The 21,387-nt window shown below is 44.4% G+C and overlaps 1 protein-coding gene across 35 annotated transcripts in view; it reads left to right on the top strand.

Moving 5' to 3' along the window:
• MAPK8IP3 (mitogen-activated protein kinase 8 interacting protein 3) overlaps positions 1-21,387 on the top strand; it is a 155,443-nt gene that overhangs the window by 44,330 nt on the left and 89,726 nt on the right. For 22 of the 35 annotated variants that reach the window (XM_048867662.2, XM_048867624.2, XM_048867639.2 and 19 more), the window contains exons 3-5: positions 1,833-1,903; positions 2,395-2,486; positions 13,701-13,724. In XM_048867662.2, the coding sequence (XP_048723619.1) occupies positions 1,833-1,903; positions 2,395-2,486; positions 13,701-13,724 (187 nt within the window). The remainder of the gene's footprint in view (positions 1-1,832; positions 1,904-2,394; positions 2,487-13,700; positions 13,725-21,387) is intronic. The other 13 variants (XM_048867632.2, XM_048867646.2, XM_048867633.2 and 10 more) reach the window with 1 other exon arrangement.

Below are 21,387 nucleotides of genomic sequence, written 5' to 3' on the forward strand. Positions count from 1 at the left end.
GGTACAACTATTTTACCCTTGGACTTCCACTGTCACCACCAAACTTTATCTGGGTTCCTGAAAAAACGTAGTTTGGAAACGTCTTTCCCCCCAAAATCCTCCCAACCCTTGCACACCACTTCCTGGGGAAGGTTTGGTAAAAATCCTCACCAATTTGCATAAGTGACCACAGACCCAAACCCTTGGATCTTAGAACAATGAAAAAGCATTCAGTTTCCTTACAAGAAGACTTTTAATAGAAGTGAAAAAGAATCATCTCTGTAAAATCAGGATGGTAAATACCTTACAGGGTAATTAGATTCAAAACATAGAGAATCCCTCTAGGCAAAACCTTAAGTTACAAAAAAGACACACAGACAGGAATATTCATTCTATTCAGGACAGCTATTTTCTCAGCCATTTAAAGAAATCATAATCTAACACATACCTAGCTAGATTACTTACTAAGTTCTAAGACTCCATTCCTCTTCTGTCCCCGGCAAAAGCATCATACAGACAGAGCCAGACCCTTTGTTTCTCTCCCTCCTCCCAGCTTTTGAAAGTATCTTGTCTCCTCATTGGTCATTTTGGTCAAGTGCCAGCGAGGTTACCTTTAGCTTCTTAACCCTTTACAGGTGAGAGGATTTTTTCCTCTGGCCAGGAGGGATTTTAAAGGTGTTTACCCTTCCCTTTATATTTATGACATCCCTGTTAAAATGCAAAGAATTGTGTGTGGGATATTTCAGGTATGTGCCCAACCTAACTTCTAATACATTTCCTAGATGGTGTGTGGTAGTGAATTTCTTTTTCCCAATAAACAGGACATTTAAAACCCTTCTTTGCTATCAAACATTTTATTGCATTAGAAAGGACTTCTGATGCCATGATCTTAGATCATATTATTGAAAAGTGGGTGTAGAGGAGCATGTACTGAATATACATCCTATTTCGTTTTGGAGGCAGGAATATGGAACTCTCTTTGTCAACTGTGATTGCATCTACTTGGTAGAAAGTCCAAAGGAGCTTTAAGTGGAAAATCCCAGTCTTGTAGTTAACAACAGTTGAGTTGGAGCTTTAAGTTAGTTTCCACTGTAAATACTTTCTGGCTGGATCAACTTTTAAAAAACAAAACAACTCTTTTTCTCCAATAACGCATAGTGGGCCCCAAACTACATGTGATGGTATTCACTACTCAGCTCTGGCCCTTTGCAGTTAGACACAGCCAGCTGTAATGTGTTTAATATATAGCATACCACTTATTTCCCTCTTGTCCCTGAATGGATTCTCCATGCCTTTTCTCATGCACCAAATATTCCACCTCATTTTTTGTTTTTGTTCTCCTTTCCCTAATGTGCGCAGTTGTGGTGGGCTGGACAAGGCTTCCTCCAGAATTCAGCAATAATGTCCAACACAGCTGCTCCTCAGGTAGTCAGAAGAGTCATAAAAGAGCTGTGTGATCCTTGCACTGGGGGTTGAGGACGCAGCCTTCAGAAGCTTTGGATCCTCTAGCAGCTCACATACAAAGGATAGAACTAATGCTTAACTTGGATTGGCCTTTGTTTGCTCATTTGTCTACTGGTAGGTACTGGGCTGGGCCCTGACAGACCCACTTCTAAAATTAGTATTGCATCACTTTGTATGTTCACCTTGAGGGCATTTTGATACCTGTGAAATGAGTTTGGGAGTAATACCACATGCCATACAGACATTATTGTGTTTTTCATTTTGTAACAGGAATGAACTCCTATTTACCTATTTTCTGTAATATAAGATACTTCCTTGAGAATTATCTGGTGTTCCTTTTGGGGTTTAACACAAATGCTCTCTGATGGGTGGAATACTTTCTTTTCCAGTTTCACGGCTGGAGGAACGTGAATCAGAAATGAAGAAAGAGTACAATGCCTTGCACCAACGCCACACAGAGGTAGGTTATCATCTCTAAGTAAGTATCATTCTCTTATTCTACATGTGGGTCTACAAACATATTTTAGAAAAGACTATTTGAATGATTAAAAACAAGAGGTGTCTGTAGCTGCTAAGCCCCCTCCTGCCCCCATGAGGTGCAATGCTTTGTTATCCCATTTCCTCTAAGCTTCAAGAGGCTACCACTGCTGTCTAGTTTCCAAGAAGCTTTTTTTCATTGTTTTTCTGCATATATTTTGTCACGTACCTTCTGCCATTGTACTGGGCTTGAGGTTTGGTATTTATTTGGCCCCACTCGCTTTCATATTAGACCCAGACTTACTGCTCATTCATTGTGTCATCAGCCTTAAAGAATAGCAATGACAGATATAGTTATGCAAAAAAAGGGGGTGGGGAGAGAGAGAAATGGGTGCTGGAGGAAGATTAAACAGAAGAGGAACCTGTGTCTCCTTTTCACTGCTGTGTGGCTCATGGGTTTTTCCCTCTTCACAGATGATCCAGACCTATGTGGAACACATTGAACGGTCCAAGATGCAGCAGGTTGGGGGAAATAGTCAAACTGAGGGCGGTCTACCTGGGAGGAGGTAGGGCCATATCCTTCCACTGCAATATATGCCATTCAGGGGCTTATGGACTGTGTGCATGTGTGTGTGAGAGAGCAACCAAAATCTCCCCTGCTAGATCACTGGGAATGGACTGTAGTTGAACCTTGCTATTTTGTTCTAGGCAAGTCTTCAGTGTAGGCACAAAAGTACTTGTACATATTCTGTTTATTTGCAATCCTAGCTCTTGTGTAGGCTTTTGATAAATTACCCTTTTATATTTAGATGACAAGTGCAAAATCTGCACATAGGATGGTCCACAGAAAAAAAGAGTCATGGAGGATATGAGAAACTTGCCTTCCCAGTTCAGGAGTACATTGTCACAATCTGATTTCCTCTGTTTCATCCCCCTCCCCCTCCCCCTGCTGTCCCCCCAAAAAAAGATTTCTGTAAAAAGACCATCCCATATGGACTTCTTTTTTTTGCCCAAGGTTTTGATGAACCCAAGATAGTGAGGTTTTTTTGTTCATCTTCCCACATCCAAAGCAGTGAGAGTCAGAAGCCAGCAGTGTGGAATTATTGATCCTTATTCTCTTCTCACACTAGTTTTAAAGTGGTATAATTACATGGACTTTAATGCAATAACTCATGATTTATACCAGTTAGAGGAGCATCAAGTGGATTCTCTGTACTGATCTTACACTCCAATAATACTGCCTTCGGAGCGAGGAATGAAGAAAGTGAGTTCCTAAAGAATATGATTTAGTGAAGTAATAGATTACCCAGTACTGCTTGAGGGACATAACCCAAATCCACTCAAGTTGATCACAAACTATCCAGTAACTTGGTGAAGAGAGAAGTATTCTCTATGTGACTTTAAACTAATGTCAAACTATTTTTTATTAATCATTATATGCCAACAATATACTTAGCATTGTAAAGACATTCCCTGAAGAGTTTATAATCTAAATGGTAGACACACCTAAAACAAGATACACTGGGAGACCCAGAGGGAGTTGCTAGCTGAGTAAGCATTTCCTTCTCTCCTATAGAAGGCATTTGGTGTGGGTTAATGTTTGTGAGTCTCAGGAAAGAAGTCTTTAGGGGAGAGATTTGACTGAGGCAAGAGTGGGGCCCTAACACATTGGGGCTGGCAGATTGGACTGTGCATAGAGAGGACAGGAAAGAAGACATGGAGATGTTGGGAGTGAGAGAAGGAAACTACAGAGTAAGCAATGCTGGCATTGTTGGCAAAGCAAAGAAGGTGAACTGGACAAGAAATAATGGGCAAGCAGGAATCAATGAGAGAGTTTAATAGAGGAGTAATGTAGTCTGATAGGAATGATGAAGGACGAGGAGAACAAAGCGGTAAATGAGACAGAGGGAAAATATTCTGGAATTATGGATGGGTTCCCTTTTGGATATTTTAGAGCCTTGTAAACTGATGTACGGGCACAGCAAGTGGCAGCAAGTCTCCAACGCTGGGTCGACAGACTTATGCTCACGCTAACGCACTAAAAATAGCTGTATAGACTTTGCAGATCAGGCTCCGAAGTCCACTCCTGTCCTAGGCTTCAGAGCCCGAGCTCCAGCTTGAGCCACAATGTCTACGAGGCTGTTTTTAGCACAGTAGTGCAAGTACATTGACCTGGGCTTGGAAGCTTGCTGCTGTGGGCTGTGTAGATATACCCATTGATGCCAGAGTGCTAGTTGGCTAGAAATGCCTGATGTAGATTGTAGTGCATTGTGCTAAGTGGGAGAAAAATCCCAGCTCCTGGCATAAGGGATTTAAACACCCTGTGTCTGTTATGGTTTCCTTTACTGGACTTCGAACTAATTTAAAACTGGCAGTCTGAGTACAGCCTAGGTGTCAACTCCACATTGTAAATGAGAATGAGAGACCCTGTGAAGGAGGCATGGTGTGGAGAGCAGCTGTCGGGCATCTGTCGTCAGGATCTTCTGTAAATATGCCAGGATTCTTGCCAGCTCTCCTGCAGCTTTGGCATTCCTTTTCTATCTAACAATTTGTTTTCTGCCAAAACTGCATGGCACAAGCGGAAGGCAAGAAACGTTCCAAGGCTGTGAAGGAATGCGCTGTGTGGCACCTAGCACCAGCTCCCAGTTCTACACTGAGGGCATGACAGTGCATGCTGGGATTGGATATGTACTGTTAACGTGGATTTATTGTAGCAAATGCAATTGGTAGTACAGCACCATTACAGTGCACATAATATACAGCACAACCCCAATGCAGGAAGGAAGTGAGGATGCTGAAAGAAAAGGACTCACTTAATAACAAGAAAAGAATTACTTGAACTGTTCTGGGGCTGGACAAAGCCTTTTCAATCCTACTGTAATTTCCCTCCTGCCTGAAAGAGGTGAAATGTGCTACAGGAAGGAGAATATCCATGCTGACATGCACTTATATCATTCTGCTATTTATATTTCCTGGATTTGGAGCTGGTGGAGTTATGTGCAACTGTGATGCAACATGGTCTGAGGTGTGTCATGACTGCAACCTTCCATCTTATTTAGGCCCTACGAAGGGCAGCTCAGCCTAAATGAATTTTCATAGTCCAGAGGGTTTAACTACATGGAAGGGGCAAAGAGATCAGCGTTAGAGTTTTCCCCTCTCCTTCAGGCTTTCAGTGCTTGAGGCAGGCTGACTCCTACAGCATCCCACATGGTTTCTCCCACAGCCTCTCTCAGCTTTGCCATGCATTTCTGACTCATCTCTTCCAGATGTTAGGGAATTAGGCTGAGTGGTTTCTGAACCAGTTCCTCTCTTGGGTTTTGTACTGAAATCCCAAGGATTCAAGGTCTATACAATTGATCTTTCGAACTTATTTTAGTCTTCCATGGGTATGAGCTTCCAGTATGAAACATTTATATTTGAAACAACAATTAGTGCCAGTTTCCCACTCTAGCTTGAGGCAGAATCATAGAGTATCTGGGTTGGAAGGGACCTCAGGAGGTCATCTAGTCCAACCCCCTGCTCAAAGCAGGACCAATCCCCAACTAAATCATCCCAGCCAGGGCTTTGTCCAGCCTGATCTTAAAAACCTCCAATGAAGGAGATTCCACCACCTCCCTAGGTAACGCATTCCAGTTCTTCACCACCCTCCTAGTGAAAAAGTTTTTCCTAATATCCAACCTAAACCGCCCTCACTGCAACTTGAGACCATTACTCCTTGTTCTGTTATCTGCTACCACTGAGAACAGTCTAGATCCATCCTCTTTGGAACCCCCTTTCAGGTAGTTGAAAGCAGCTATCAGATCCCCTCCCCCCTCATTCTTCTCTTCCGCAGACTAAACAATCCCAGTTCCCTCAATCTCTCTTCATAAGTCATGTGTTCCAGTCCCATAATCATGTTTGTTGCCCTCTGCTGGACTCTTTCCAATTTTTCCACATCTTTCTTGTAGTGTGGGGCCCAAAACTGGACACAGTACTCCAGATGAGGCCTCACCAATGTCAAATAGAGATGAATGATCACGTTCCTCAAACTACTGGCAATGCCCCTACTTATACAGCCCAAAATGCTGTTATCCTTCTTGGCAACAAGGGCACACTGACTCATATCCAGCTTTTCGTCCACTGTAACCCCAGGTCCTTTTCTGCAGAACTGCTGTCTAGCCATTCAGTCCCTAGTCTGTAGCGATGCATGGGATTCTTCCGTCCTAAGTGCAGGACTCTGCACTTGTCCTTGTTGAATCTCATCAGATTTCTTTTGGCAGAACAGATGATACAGATTCCATCCTTTCAAAATAATGTCTTGTTACAATTTCATCTACCTCACTTAACTGCAGCCACTCCTGCTGTATTGGCTAGGATTTGACTGCAGGAATAATGTGTAGCTAGAAGATCCTGGCAATTTAGGGAAAGATCCTTCTCCCATGATGGATTATTTAGTATGATTTTTATATTCTAATTTGTAAGGCTACCAAAGGTGCTTACAGAATATACAAACACAAAGATAAGCCACAATTATTTCTAAGTGGATGGGGATGTTTTACCCTTTATTTGGTGGGAGTCAGTTGCTTCTTCTGGATGAAATATCTGATATGGTATATCTGCTATAGAGGAATTAAAATGCTCTGTGGTCTCTTGTAAATGGATTAGCTGATGTAAGGATCACTTGTAGGTTACACTTTCTGCAGAAACTTTAAATTACTCTTGTGTCAGTAGAACAGGAATGAATGATCCCAGAAGATCGTGTTTTGTGCTATGTGCCAATCCTCCTGGCTATTCTCTTGACCCTTGCATAGTTTGAATGCAGCATCCAAGTACAGTAATTCCCCACTTAACGTCCTCTTGCTTAACGTTTTTTTGATCTTTCGTCCCTGTCCATTACAGAACATGCCTTTTTAAAGTTGTGCAATGCTCCCCTATAATGTTGTTGGCCGCCTGCTTTGTCCACGGCTGGCAGCCCCCCTACGTGCCCCCCCCAGTGTCTCCCGCCTGCCGGCAGACTCCGCAGATCCCTCTCCTGCCTCTTGAACGCCGCAATTCAGCTGATTGCTGCAGGCAGGAGGCAGGGGAGGGAAAGAGGGAGGCTGCGCGCTGTGCCCTTGCTCCTCCCCTCAGCTTCCTGAATGCCCCAATCAGCTGATTGCCTTGGGCAGGAGGCGGGGAGAGCAGGGGGAAGGCACTGATCCGCGAGGTCTGCCAGCGGGTGGAAGGTGCTGGGGGGCGGGGCAAGTAGGGGAGCTGATGGGTGGGCTGCCAGCCTGTTTAATACATGTATTAAATTGATTGTTTAAAATAGTTTAAAATGTATATAATGCCTTTTGTCTAGCAAAAAAAATTTCCCTGGAACCTAACCTCTCCCCCCATTTACATTAATTCTTATGGGGAAATTGGATTTAGAATCATAGAATCATAGAATATCAGAGTTGGAAGGGACCTCAGGAGATCATCTTGTCCAACCCCCTGCTCAAAGCAGGACCAATCCTCAATTTTTGCCCCAGATCCCTAAATGGCCCCCTCAAGGATTGAACTCACAACCCTGGGTTTAGCAGGCCAATGCTCAAACCACTGAGCTATCCCTCCCCCCTTATTTGCTTAACATCGTTTTGCTTAAAGTAGCATTTTTTAGGAACATAACCGCAACGTTAAGTGAGGAGTTGCTATAGATAATCTCAAATTGTATCCACTTCACCTGAAAAGTCTGGAGCTAGAGTAGCATGACAGCCGCAGTAGAGAGGTGGAACAGGTAGGGTGGATGGACTTCAAATGCAAGATAAAATGTATATAATCTTTTTAAAAAGAATCTTTCTTTTTTAAAGAAACTTCTCACTGCAACTCTTGGCAGATTTTGTTCCCTAGAGTCATGGAGAGAGGGGACTATTACCACCTCTCCACAAACTTCCTAATGCCTATTCAAGTACTCATTAGAAATCTGCAAGTATTACACGTTTAAACAGCCAGATCCCAAACCTTTTGAAGTTAATAGAAAGACTGTCATTGACTTCAGTGGGCTTTGGAACAGGAGCCTAATAAGTCTTTAATTCACTGTGGAGTTAAAGAACCAATAGCTCATAGACACTCCTGTGGGTGGAGGAGCAGATGCCCCGGTATAAAACTCTCCTTTACATTAGTCTGTTTTTTCCTCTCTTTTATTTCCTGTCCCATGAGAACTGGGAAAGCTTTACAGTATACTTTCATAGCCAAATCATAGAATATCAGGGTTGAAAGGGACATCAGGAGATCATCTAGTCCAACCCCCAGTTCAAAGCAGGACCAAGCCCCAATTTTTTCCCCAGAACCCTAATTGGCCCCCTCAAGGATTGAATTCACAATCCTGGGTTTAGCAGGCCAATGCTCAAACCACTGAGCTATCCTTCCCCCCAGAGCCTTATGTCACCAGTGTAGTGCTAGGAATTAGATACCTTTGGCTTGATTTCTCTCTCACTTATACTAAAGTAAACAGGAGAAACTCCACAGAAGTCAGTGCATTCTGAAGTGTAAAACCACTGTATGTGACAGCAGAATCAGGGCTTCTGTATTCTGAGTGGTTGTTCCTGCCATTGGCATCTTCCAAAATTAGATAGGGAGTGATGTGAGCATGGCTGCATGATGCAGGTTGAATTAATTCTGCTCACATTTCCCCTTCCCAAAGTCCAAGAAACATTAGTTAAATGTGGCTTTGTGCTGTCACTGGGGAAAGGATGCATGATGGAAAGTTTCAAGAATTGTGACAATCTGTCTGCTCACTGTGGGGAGGAATGAAACTGTCAGCATGAATTTCCTGCTCTGTACTGCACAAGTAGCAATCTGAGTGCCTCTGAGTGCTGGTGTGTTGCCAGCCTCTTGGGAGGAGAAAATAGGAGAACCATACATCATGTGTCTGTGACCCGTGGCTCCTTCTGAGTTTGTACAAACCATTAATTGAAAGAGGCCTTTTTTCTTCATTCCAAGCTTTGCATTGTGCCCTTGTGTGGGGGGCACTAGAGTACACATTCATGTGAGCATATGTATTTATGTTGGGTGTGTTCTGCGTCGGATGAGTATAAATGAGCACATATATTTTGTGTGCTTTGCTGCAGTGGTGTGTATTTGTGGGACCCATAAGTGTACATCTCTCACTGCATTCATGGGTGTTTGTATGAGCTCATCTGTGTGCTTTGGTGGGTGGGTGCTGTGACAGGCTTCCCCCAGGGGTCCCACCTGGAACTGGGGTACCACTGGAGCCCCCTGACTTGCCACTCTGGGCTCCCTTTCACACTGTACTGCTGTGACAAGCTGCAAAGCTCTCCAGCCTACACTTTCACCAGCACACATATAGGTAGGGACACACCCAGCTGCAGTTACATGCAGGCTCTCTGACCAGCCCCTGCATAGATAGGCTACAGTTAATACTCCTTAGGGCATTCTGTGACAAAAAATTAAAAATTCTGTGCACAATATTTTAAAATTCTGCAGGTTTTATTTGTCAATAAATATGGAGGCTCCAGCATGGCAATAGGGAACACAGGCCACTGGCTGCTCAAAGGTGGGAGATCACCCTGCAGCCCCTCGCCCCCAGGACATGGACTCAGCAGTGAGGCTGCACCTGACCCTGACATAGCACAAGGCCTGGGCCTGCTCCAGAAACATTGCGGGCCCTGCCCCTCTGCACTAGGCACTGTGTGGGGCAGGCAGGCTCAACCAGGCAAGAATCCAAATGTAGAGGGGCTCAGTATGGGGGGGATCCAGGTGTGGAGTGAGAGGATTCTGTGTGGGGCAATCTGGGTGCAGGCAGCTCAGTGGGGGAGTCTAGGTGTGGGGGGATGTGGATGCGCAGAGGCTCATGGGGGAGGGGGGTGTTCCGGGTTTGCAGTGGGATTCTGCAGGGGCTTCCAGGTGAAGGTGGTTGGGGCTCAGCATTATGGGTGTGCAGGTCTCAGCAGGGGGGCCTGGGTGCAGGGGGAGTGGGGCTTGGTAGGGTGGGGGTCTGGAAGCAGCTAGTTGGAGTCAGTGGCATGGAGGTCTGGATGTGGGGGCTTAGGGTGGGGCACATCAGCGTGGGGGTTTGAGTGCAGGAAGCTCAGTGGGGGGTAGTCTGGGTGCAGGGGTGGGAGTCCAGAGGGAAGGAGTCTGGCTGCAGGGAGCTCCAGATGCAGGGGTTGAGGTTCAGTGCAGTGGGGTTTGGGTATGGAGGGCTAGGGGGTTTCTGGGTGTATGGGGTGAGGCTTGACAGGGGTGTCTGGGTATAGGAGAGCCAGATGTACGGGGGTTGGGCGGATGGGGGAGCAGTTCCCCATATGGTGACACCTCGCCCCACAGATGAGGAGCAATGGGGGCAGGAAGCAGGGGAGGATGCTGAGCTTTCTGCAGCTGGGGGAGGTTTCTGGACCTGGGTTTGACACAACCCCAGATACTTCTTGCAGGGGAAGAGGAAGTCCCGTCGTCTCCTGCCTCCAGCCCAGCTGGGATTAGCAGCTGATCCTAACTCAGGGTAGGAGTCACTTGCTGGGGTGTCCCCAGCACTGAAGTGATTTACCTCTCTGCCGGCTGCCTGAAATAATGCACCTGCGCAGCTAGGGAGTGGTGCATGACTGCTCTTGCAGCTTCCCTTTGCTTCCTTGTCAGAAAGTCATTTTTGTGCAAGGAAGCAAAAAAATCTGCAGGGGACATGAATTCTGCGCATGTGCAGTTGTGCATACTTTCCCAGGAGTAAGTTAAGGCAACTCCCAACTCCCCAGGTGCACATCAGCTCCCAGACTGCTGTGCTGGTCATCACAACATGGGGAATAGATGGCCAGCCCTCTGTGGAGAAAGAGGTGGTTAGGGACTATTTAGAAAAGCTGGACGTGCACAAGTCCATGGGGCTGGACGAGTTGCATCCGAGAGTGCTAAAGGAATTGGCAGCTGTGATTGCAGAGCCATTGGCCATTATCTTTGAAAACTCGTGGCGAACGGGGGAAGTCCCAGATGATTGGAAAAAAGCTAATGTAGTGCCAATCTTTAAAAAAGGGAAGAAGGAGGATCCTGGGAACTACAGGTCAGTCAGCCTCACCTCAGTCCCCGGAAAAATCATGGAGCAGGTCCTCAAAGAATCAATCCTGAAGCACTTACATGAGAGGAAAGTGATCAGGAACAGTCAGCATGGATTCACCAAGGGAAGGTCATGCCTGACTAATCTAATCACCTTCTATGATGAGATTACTGGTTCTGTGGATGAAGGAAAAGCAGTGGATGTATTGTTTCTTGACTTTAGCAAAGCTTTTGACACGGTCTCCCACAGTATTCTTGTCAGCAAGTTAAAGAAGTATGGGCTGGATGAATGCACTATAAGGTGGGTAGAAAGTTGGCTAGATTGTCGGGCTCAACGGGTAGTGATCAATGGCTCCATGTCTAGTTGGCAGCCGGTGTCAAGTGGAGTGCCCCAGGGGTCGGTCCTGGGGCCGGTTTTGTTCAATATCTTCATAAATGATCTGGAGGATGGTGTAGATTGCACTCTCATCAAATTTGCGGATGATACTAAACTGGGAGGAGTGGTAGATACACTGGAGGGCAGGGATAGGATACAGAGGGACCTAGACAAATTGGAGGATTGGGCCAAAAGAAATCTGATGAGGTTCAGTAAGGATAAGTGCAGGGTCCTGCACTTAGGACAGAAGAACCCAATGGACAGCTACAGACTAGGGACCGAACGGCTAGGCAGCAGTTCTGCGGAAAAGGACCTAGGGGTTACAGTGGACGAGAAGCTGGATATGAGTCAACAGTGTGCCCTTGTTGCCAAGAAGGCCAATGGCATTTCGGGATGTATAAGTAGGGGCATAGTGAGCAGATCGAAGGACGTGATCGTCCCCCTCTATTCGACATTGGTGAGGCCTCATCTGGAGTACTGTGTCCAATTTTGGGCCCCACACTACAAGAAGGATGTGGATAAATTGGAGAGAGTCCAGCGAAGGGCAACAAAAATGATTAGGGGTCTGGAACACATGACTTATGAGGAGAGGCTGAGGGAACTGGGATTGTTTAGTCTGCAGAAGAGAAGAATGAGGGGGGATTTGATAGCTGCTTTCAACTACCTAAGAGGTGGTTCCAGAGAGGATGGTTCTAGACTATTCTCAGTGGTAGAAGAGGACAGGACAAGGAGTAATGGTCTCAAGTTGCAGTGGGCGAGGTTTAGGTTAGATATTAGGAAAAACTTTTTCACTAGGAGGGTGGTGAAACACTGGAATGCATTACCTAGGGCGGTGGTAGAATCTCCTTCCTTAGAAGTTTTTAAGGTCAGGCTTGACAAAGCCCTGGCTGGGATGATTTAATTGGGGATTGGTCCTGCTTTGAGCAGGGGGTTGGACTAGATGACCTCCTGAGGTCCCTTCCAACCCTGATATTCTATGATTCTATGATCCCCTTTGTAGTATAAAGCCAGAATTATACCATCTTGTGCTACACAGGGAACTGTACAGCGTAAGCTCATAAAATTCGCCCTCTCCCTCAATGTGGAGAGGAATATGCAACAGCCTTTGCCCTGAGTTATGATTCCCATACACTTCACTCCAACTCACTAGTTCAGATAAAGCAAAAACAAGTTCATTTACTACAAAAGATAGATTTTAAGTGATAGCAAACAGATCAAAGCAGATTACCTTGCAAATAAACATAACCGCAAACTAAACTTAATATACTAAATAGATTGGATATGAACAGCAAATTCTCACCCTAAGAGATTATACAAGCAGGCTGCAGATTCTTAAGGGGCAAACTGCACTTGCTTTACAGCTTGGAATCCTCAGCTGTTTCATTCACAGGCTAGAAATCCCTCTAGCCTGGGTCCAGCACTTCCCCCAGTTCAGTCTTTGTTCATCAGGTGTTTCCAGGAGCCTTCTTGTGTGGGGAGTGAAGAACCCCAGATGATGTCACTCCCTGCCTTATATAGCTTTTGCATATGGTGGGAAACCTTTGTTCCCAAAGCTCGGTTCCCAGTCCAGCCTGTGGAAAAATACTGACATCCCAAGATGGAGTCCAGAGACATGTGGCCTGGTCACATGTCCTTGTAGAGTCCTAGCAGCCATTACTTGGAGCCTGTCTGTAGCGTTCTCAGGAAGGCTCACCAGGTGGGAGATAAGCTTCTCCTAAGGCCTATTATTTTTTCCTAATGGTCCATTGCCCTGAGTAGGTCCTTCCCCACCCACTATCTAGACTGAAAGCATCTTGTCTAGTTGGCATTACCCAGGTGTAACTACATTTGAAATACATATACTTAGTCAGTATTCATAACTTCAGATACAAAAAAGGCTACATGCATACAAATAGGATAATCCTATTAAGCAAATCTTAACTTTTCCAAAGACACCTCACATGACTTATCTTGCATAACATACATCATAATTATGTCATAATCGTATCATAATAATATCACTGTGAAGAATACGGTGTGCAGTGTCATAGGTGCATTTTGTGTGATATGCTAGATAGGGGCATATTTGTGTGAGCCCATACATACACTTGGTATGTTTGCTTGTCACTATGACTGAAGTTGGTATAAGCACAGAATAGTGTGTACATGTATGCACAAGAGACATACGGAGAGAGTGTGTGTGTTTCTACATTGTTTGATTATAAGTGCATGCATGTAATGGGTCTGCTGTATGGCTGCATGCTTATGAGGCTGTAAGTGTCTCCATCACTGCTCAGGTATGTATTTGTGTGAGCACATAAACATACATGTGCTTGCATGACTTTTTGCTCTCTAATGGTTGTTTTCTTGTCTCGCTTCTTGTGTGGTTGCCACTCTGTTTTGGCTGCTATGTTTGTCACTGCAGTCATCGCCAGTCATGGAGGAAAAGGTAAATCCTATTACAGCATTTTTTTTTAAAAACTGTCACTTTGGAGATTGGGGTTGAGTAACAGCTGTCTTACTGCTGGGAATATAATGTCCTGGCTTGTGTGTCATCACCCCTACTGGTATATACATTAAGCTGGTTAATATACATGACAGTGCCTTCTATTGGTACGTGAGAGAGCCAGTCAAACTGCTGCTTTAGCACATCATGCAGAGGCTTGTGTTTTCAAGAGCAGAAGATTCAGAGGTTGAATCCAAAAACCAAATGAGCCCAGTGTGTTGAGGTGATCAGTGTATCTGTGTTTACTGTCCTAGACTGTTCTGAGGTGCTTCTGCATTTTCCCAAACCTATAAATCTGTCTTACCACACACGGCAAAACATTGACACTGTCTGAGTGGGACGTATACAGTAGAATCCTGTTTATCTGAGCCTACATTATCCGGCTCTCCGTATTAACTGAAATGAGGCTGACAGCTCAAGCCCTGAACCCCGTGGGTGGCGGGGCTCTTCAAGTCTGAGACTTGCCATCTGGGGGTGAAGCCCATTCTCCAGGTTATCCTGATTTTTGGTGATCTGATCTAACCCTGGTCCCAATTATATCGCATAAATGGGGTTTCACTGTAATGTGTTTCATTCTCAGTACCTCCCAGAATGCACTTCAATTCACTACCTCTGAGTATAGCCTGGAAAATGGAATTCTGTGATCTGAATTTATAAAGGGTGTGTGTGTGTGACTGAGATATCTTTCAGTCTTTTAAACATTGCCAGATAAACAGCCATTTCGTTATTCTTTTTAAACTTTTGAACTTTATTGGGAGAGCCTCCTGATTTCCAAGTCTAAGTAACTTAGCTCCTTATTGAGTAGATGCACCTTTAAACTTCCCTGGGGACTAGGCTGGTGGAAAATCAGACCCAGGATTGGGGAGCTGCTACAAACTCCTTTGTAGTTCACTTTCCCTCCCTAGCTGGGAATCTGGGCCTCTGTTCTTTGTTTAGCATAGACTACTGTGAAGTACTGGGCATGCTTACAATGTTATCTATATAATAAGATGTGGCTTTCAAACAGAAAGCTCGAGAGACTGCGTGACGGAGTGTGATGTAACGGCGTTATCAGCATGCGTTTGGGAAGGCTGCATTGCTCATGAGTGGCAAAGCTGGTAGCGAGCTATGCAAGCCATCCTAAAGGAGTGCAGATAAAATCTCTTCTATTGCACCGTCAGGTTTCTAGTGCTTCCAGTTATTTTGCAGAAAAAAAATATTTTAGAGCCTTATTGGCAGTATTCCCTCTAATTTTTTATGTCTATGTTCAGAATAAATGTTATGTGCGCTAATATGGAGGTGATGTGTGACACATCACTTTCATATTGGTGCTGTCACAACTCAATGGCCCGCTCCCTCAGGGGGTCTCCTGGGTAGGCAGATCAGCATTGTATGTTGCTAATGCTGTTGCGGGCATTGCAAAGCATTTTGCGAAGGGTTAAAGGTGTAAGTGTGGAGTGGAAGATTCCTTTGCAGGTTGCAAAAGGCCGAAGAGGGAGGGAGAAAAAAAGGAACAGGTTAACTCGACAATTCAGCTAGGCTTGAAGATAAAGGGCGAAACTGCCACCAAGGCCAATGCACACACAAACAAGCTCCCTGCTGCTAAACAGCCAAAAGCCTGTGGGAAAGGAGAACTGAACCAAAAAAACCTGAAAAGGGGGTGCAAAACTAGTAAGAATGTGAAGGTCAGAGAATGGGAACATAACAGTCTTGCGACGCTGAAGCCAATGTGTTTTGGGGAAACCAAGGAAGCCTCAAAAGGCCGGTTTGGACTGGTACAGAGAGCATGGGGGACAAAGGTCCCTGGACGAAATGCCCCCAGAAGAACCCAGGACTTAAAACCCTCCCGAGAGCAGAAGCAAGTCAGAGATCAACAGCGGACCCTGGATGACCCGTGCACGGAACAAAAACTCCTGTCCACCCCTCCCCCTCTTCTTCTTACATTACACCCAGGCTTGGCCAGCCTCAGATAGTGCGGGTGTGAGTATGAAAGTGGGTTAGGGCTTGGGGCACTAACGCTTTGTTTCTTCCTCTGAGTGATATGGGGAACCCCCCCAGCGCTTTCCGCTGTTATATTATTATTTTATCAATAAAGCTTTAAAACTCAGTTACTTGGTGTGCTCCGTCATCTCCTCCCCTAACGATCCTGCAGCCTCAGCCTGATCACCTGATGCCTCAGGCAGATTGGTAACAGAATCTGTCACAGTTTTGGTGGAGAATTGCGGAGGGGTGGAGTGCACCAACTGCTTTGCCCTTGGTATTTCATGTTTGCTCTGTCCAGCACTGTTGGTATTACATGTTAAGGATTTTATAATTAAAGGTGAGTCCCACCCTCAGTCGTAGTATGACTGAGAAATGGAGGGAGGTTTGGCATTCCTCTCTCCACCCCGGTCAGCAGGGGAAGGGTGCAGGTGGGTCTACCCCTGGCCGTAGAAGTGCCAGGCAATAGGAGGAGGGCTTAAAAACCCTCACTCCACACGAAAGGAATCCTCGGTGCATACACCCTCAGTAATAGCATGACTGAGCAGAAGAGGAAAACTTAGGGTTTCTCGCTGTGCCCGAGACGGGTTTTGGATTTGGTGTATGGACCCTCAGTCGTAGCATGACCAAGTAATACGGAGGGAGGATTAGCGTCTACCCAGGGGGGAGAGAGGGTGAGCATTGTAAGCCCCGGTGCCAGTGTGGGCGGCGTAAAATCTCAAGTAATAAAAAGACCTTCAAAGCGGTACTAACGGTTTGTGATAATATGTTCAGGAAACAGAAGGGTACAGCTGCGGACTCGAGAGTCCCGCAGTCGTGGGTGATGGCATCAATGATGGGGTCCTGGAAGGCTGGGGGACTGGATGCCCATGCCACAGGGGAGGCAGCAAAAAGGGACAGAACCCTGTAGCCTCTTTCAAAGGGGGGTGAGGACATCTGCCGGTTGGAGAGGGCTCTCACCAAAGTGGGATACAATCCCTGGGGTTCTGTGGCAGAGCTCCAAAGAAGCGTGCATACTTGGCAAAATTTGTTAGACCCATATGCCAAGTATTAAAAGCAAAAGTGTAAAAATCTAGGGCCAGCTGTGAAATTAATAAGGACTGCGGCGGCCATGTGGTGTGAAATGTTGTTGGGGCAAAAAAAGGAAGAAGGGAAGAGGTGTGTAAACAGCTAGTAAAAACTGAGCAACTAAAAACGCAGATTACTAACCAGGCAGCAACCCAAGCCTATGCCCAGAATAAGTTGCAGGCCTTAAAACAAAACTTCCAGGCAGAAAAGGTGAAACGCACCCACCTGCAAACACTGGCTAAGCAAGTACCAGTCCTTCAGGGACTCATCAAAGATTTGACCATTCGTACCCAGAATACGCCTCAACAGCAGTGTGTCCACCATAAAAAGAAAATTAAACAGTTAAAACGCCAATTGGCCGTGCATTCTGTCCAGGTGGCAAGCCTCACGGGGTAACCCTTGTAAGTAATATTGTTTAAGGAAAGGGACCAGGAGGGGGTGGGGGCTAGTTAAGGAGCCCACCCTCCTTGCTAAATTGGTAGTGAAACAAAGCCTGTGTCCATAAAAAGGGACCGTGCAGTAAGAAAAACAGGATCGGGCCCAAACAAGTGAGCAGGCAACAAATGAAAAAAATTAAAAACAGGTTGGAAGCCCTAAGGGCATAATGGCAAAAGTAAGAAAAGAAGTAAGTGCAAACATAGAAAATTCAGACCCCTAAAATAGTATTTGGAATGGTAAAACCTAAGTTAATGAACATACATGTCATTTTGGAAAATAAGCAAGTAATTTTAAGAAAAAAAAGTAAAAAGTGAACTCTGCAAAGGCTGAAGAAAATTAAGCAGTTAAACATCGTAACAGTGTTATAAATGTTATAGAAAAAAAATCTTGTTTTCTTTTCAGCCATTCTAAAAAAAGGGGGGGAGGGCCTTTTCTAAAGGAATGTCTGTAAATAATCCAGGCAAAAAAACTATCTAATTAAAATCATTTGACTATAAACAATTTAGTCAAATTTGCTAAAAAAAAATATAAGGAGGTTCTATTAAAACTTAACTGCCCCAAATGTATAAAGGAAATAAGCAAAGCAGTGTAAAAGAAATGAGCAGTGTATATTGTAAAAGGGATTTAAAAAAAAAAAGCAAACATACCATGCTACTTAATTAAAATCCTATTAGGGCTCCAAAGGGAGCCACAATAGGTTGTATTTTCTTTTTCAAATTTTTGTATGTTTTAAAAGCAAAAGTAAAAAGTAATCAAAATTCTGGTAAAAGTTAATTGTGTCCCCTTTAAGACAAAGTCTTTGAGCTGCTAATGGCTTTAAATCCCAAAAGCAAGCCAAAAAGCATCTGTGTTAATGCAAATTACCTAACTGATAAAGGTAGAAGCCATTAAAACCTGGCTTGCCTATAAAACAAACAGAAAAAAATATGGGGGTAATTCATCTGTTTTGCTTGTAATCAGCAAAAATATTTAAAAAAGAAAGAAATATTTTAAGCAATAATCTCTCACCCCCAAAGGGGTAAAAATATGTTTGTTTGTTTTTTGTCTTTCAAAAACACAAAAAAGCTGATACAAGCTAAAAAGCAACCCAAAATACCATAAATCTACTGTCACAATAAAAATTATGTTTTGTGTTCTGTGTTTTGTCTTGTGTTGTTTGTCTTGTTGCTAGCACGGTTGTGTATCAAATGCTGCAGAAAAACCTCCTCAGGTAGCAAACACCATATTAAAAAAATTGGTTTTGAAGCAGGGATTATAAATACTGTAGACCTGAAGGTAATTAAAAATAAATTAAGCTTTCTGTCCCAGCTACGGGACAGCCAAATAAAAAAAAAAAAAATCATACTGCTATTGCACATGGAATGTACTAAAATACAAATACTTGCTTTGTCCACCTTGGAACGCAAAATGTTTTGGGTAATATCAAAAAACACAAAGCTTTTGATACACTTGCTAAAGCAAAGCAAAAGATCACTGTTTAATACTTATCAATACAAATGAATGCAGTATATTTCTGGCATAGTAAGGCCAGACCTTTTAAGTGGAAAAATTGTTGTTAAAAACACACACCAACAAGCTCTAAAAGCAAAAATATAAAAAGTTAGCCCACTCCTCATATAGCACATAAAATCCTTCTGGCTACCCCAGACTTCGAGCCAATGGGCTGGGGAGGGAGGGAAGCTATTGGACACCAGGGATTGTACCAAATGGACTCCTCAAAAGTGGGTGTACTTGTCCTTGCCTGTTGCTCCAAAGCCCTGTAGTAAAGACATTTCACTAAAATCCTGTATGTAAAATAAATTAAATAATAAAACCACAGTACTGTATAATGAGCAATGTGTACATGTTAACTCCTGGAAAAAAATGTTTTGAAAGAATGTAAATGTTAGCAACCCGCTAGTAAACAAATGTAAATGTAATGTAAGTACTATGTTTACCAATAACCACATTTACTGTTTGCCACAACCAAAAAAGTCTCAGCTTTGCCCAGTTAAGGGAAAAGCTATGTAAAACTCACAAAGCCATAAAGTCCACTTTAAATTAAATAAAAAGGCCAAGTGTAAGGAAATCATTGTTAAAGACATTCAGAAATGGCAAATTAAAAATACGGTAATGTTGCAAAATCTGGGGAGGGCGGCCCACACTTTAAACGTCAAGTGGGTGGGTCCGTACCCCATTGTGAATCACATCTCCCCAGTAGTGTACCAGCTTCAGCTACCCAGTAAACTAAAATGGGTGCATGCCAATCAGCTCAAAACATATGTATCTCCCTAGATTTCTGTTCATGGCATTGTGGGCCTAGGTTGTAAACCAGCCACCTGCTTGAACCATCTGGGTTTCCAGCTGTCCATGGAATTATCTGAATAATTGTAATGCTGAGGACGGAAAATACCTCCAAAGGCTCTCCTTGGCTTGAGCTGCTAATGGGGCCTGAGCCATAGTGTAGCGGAAGGCTGAAGGAAAGGTGCCTTGAAAACAGTGCATAGTACAAATAAACACAGCAGGGCCACAGCAAAATACCTGGTGGGTGGCCCTGAACCACCCCTGAATCCCATGGGGGCAAACCCTGTTCCTCCTGTGGTGGCCTGAAGTAAAACTGGAATGGAAAGTCCTTTGGCAAGCAATAGCAATTACTGATCTCGAAATGTAATAATAATGTTGTTGTAACCTCCTAAACCAGGCAAACAACATCCGTAACAAAAGCCAGGAAGGGCTGTAATGGGACACTAATAATTTAGGAAGTTTTTCATCTGTGCCTCAGTTTCCCCAATAGGTGCATTTGTGTTGTTCTCTTTCTTTCCCTCTTGCTTTGTTATCAAAACAAGGCAGTAATAGCAAAAGCCCAGGGACACCCCGAACAGGAGTGGTGGGACCGCTCTTGCTGCTTCAGGCCTCCAAAAGTTGTTAGTGTGATACAATGTAGGTATGGGGCACATATCTGTGGAAGTCCTCGGGTGTCTGACACTTTTGTCCTCCTTCATTAATTTTACCACTGTTCAAAATTGGCCATGGTGGAAAAAAAAGGTCAATTTATCCATTGGTGGGTGGTGGCAATTTTGGCTTAGCATCCTGGGAATGTGGCATCACATATTATCTGGAATTGGGTGGTCCATCGCGACATATGGGAGGTGGCTCCCCCCAATAACATGGCTAAGCGGTATGTGCTGACTACATCTTCTATCAGAACATAGGGATTGCAGAGAGCAACACCTGGCAATTATGGCCTATAAAGCCCCCTCAAATAATATATAAAGAAAAGGCAATGCCAGGCCGCTTTTACGAGGGGGTCAACACCTCTGCTGGGAAGGGGAGGCTTCGGGATATGCCCCCACTAAGGCCCATGTGTTTACCAATAAGGCACAAAATTTTTCGGTGCATTGGAGCACAGTTATGCAAAGTAGGGTCAATATCTCTAACTATGTTGTGTTTAATTTTTCATGAATTACACCCAATGTTTTCCTGCCCTTAACGCACACCCAGGAAAAACTGACTGTATTCCAAACAGATGCCTCATCCTTTACCGTGTTGTAGCATACGTTTAATCTGAAAAAAGCTGCCTTTGCCACAGCCATCCGGATGGGGCATCTATGCCAACAGGGGGACGTGTTATGCTATGTTACTAATAAAGCCAGAAGCCACTACTGGCTAACGTATGCAATTGTTGCTGCCCTAACCATTTTGTTTGTGCTATATTACTGTTTATGTAAAAAACCAACAGTAACCCTAGCCTCAGTGTCAAAAAAAGGGTGAAAACCTAAGTGGTGACTCCTCACAACAAAATGTTGACTTGGGGTCAATGGGGGGAATGTCACAACCCAATGGCCCCCTCCCTCAAGGGGTCCCCTGGGGAGGCAGATCAGCATCGTATGTTGCTAATGCTGTTGCAGGCATCGCAAAGCATTTTGGGAAGGGTTAAAGGTGTAAGTGTGGAGTGAAAGATTCCTTTGCAGGTTGCAAAAGGCCGAAGAGGGAGGGAGAAAAGAAGGAATGGGTTAACTCGACGATTCAGCTAGGCTTAAAGATAAGGAGCGAAGTTGCCACTCAAGGCCAACACACACACAAACAAGCTCCCTGCTGCTAAACAGCCAAAAGCCTGTGGAAAAGAAAAACCGAACCAAACAAACCTGAAAGGGGGGTGCAA

This window comes from Caretta caretta, chromosome 10 (genome assembly GCF_965140235.1).
Source record: "Caretta caretta isolate rCarCar2 chromosome 10, rCarCar1.hap1, whole genome shotgun sequence".
In the NCBI taxonomy this organism is placed as follows: Eukaryota; Metazoa; Chordata; order Testudines; family Cheloniidae; genus Caretta; species Caretta caretta.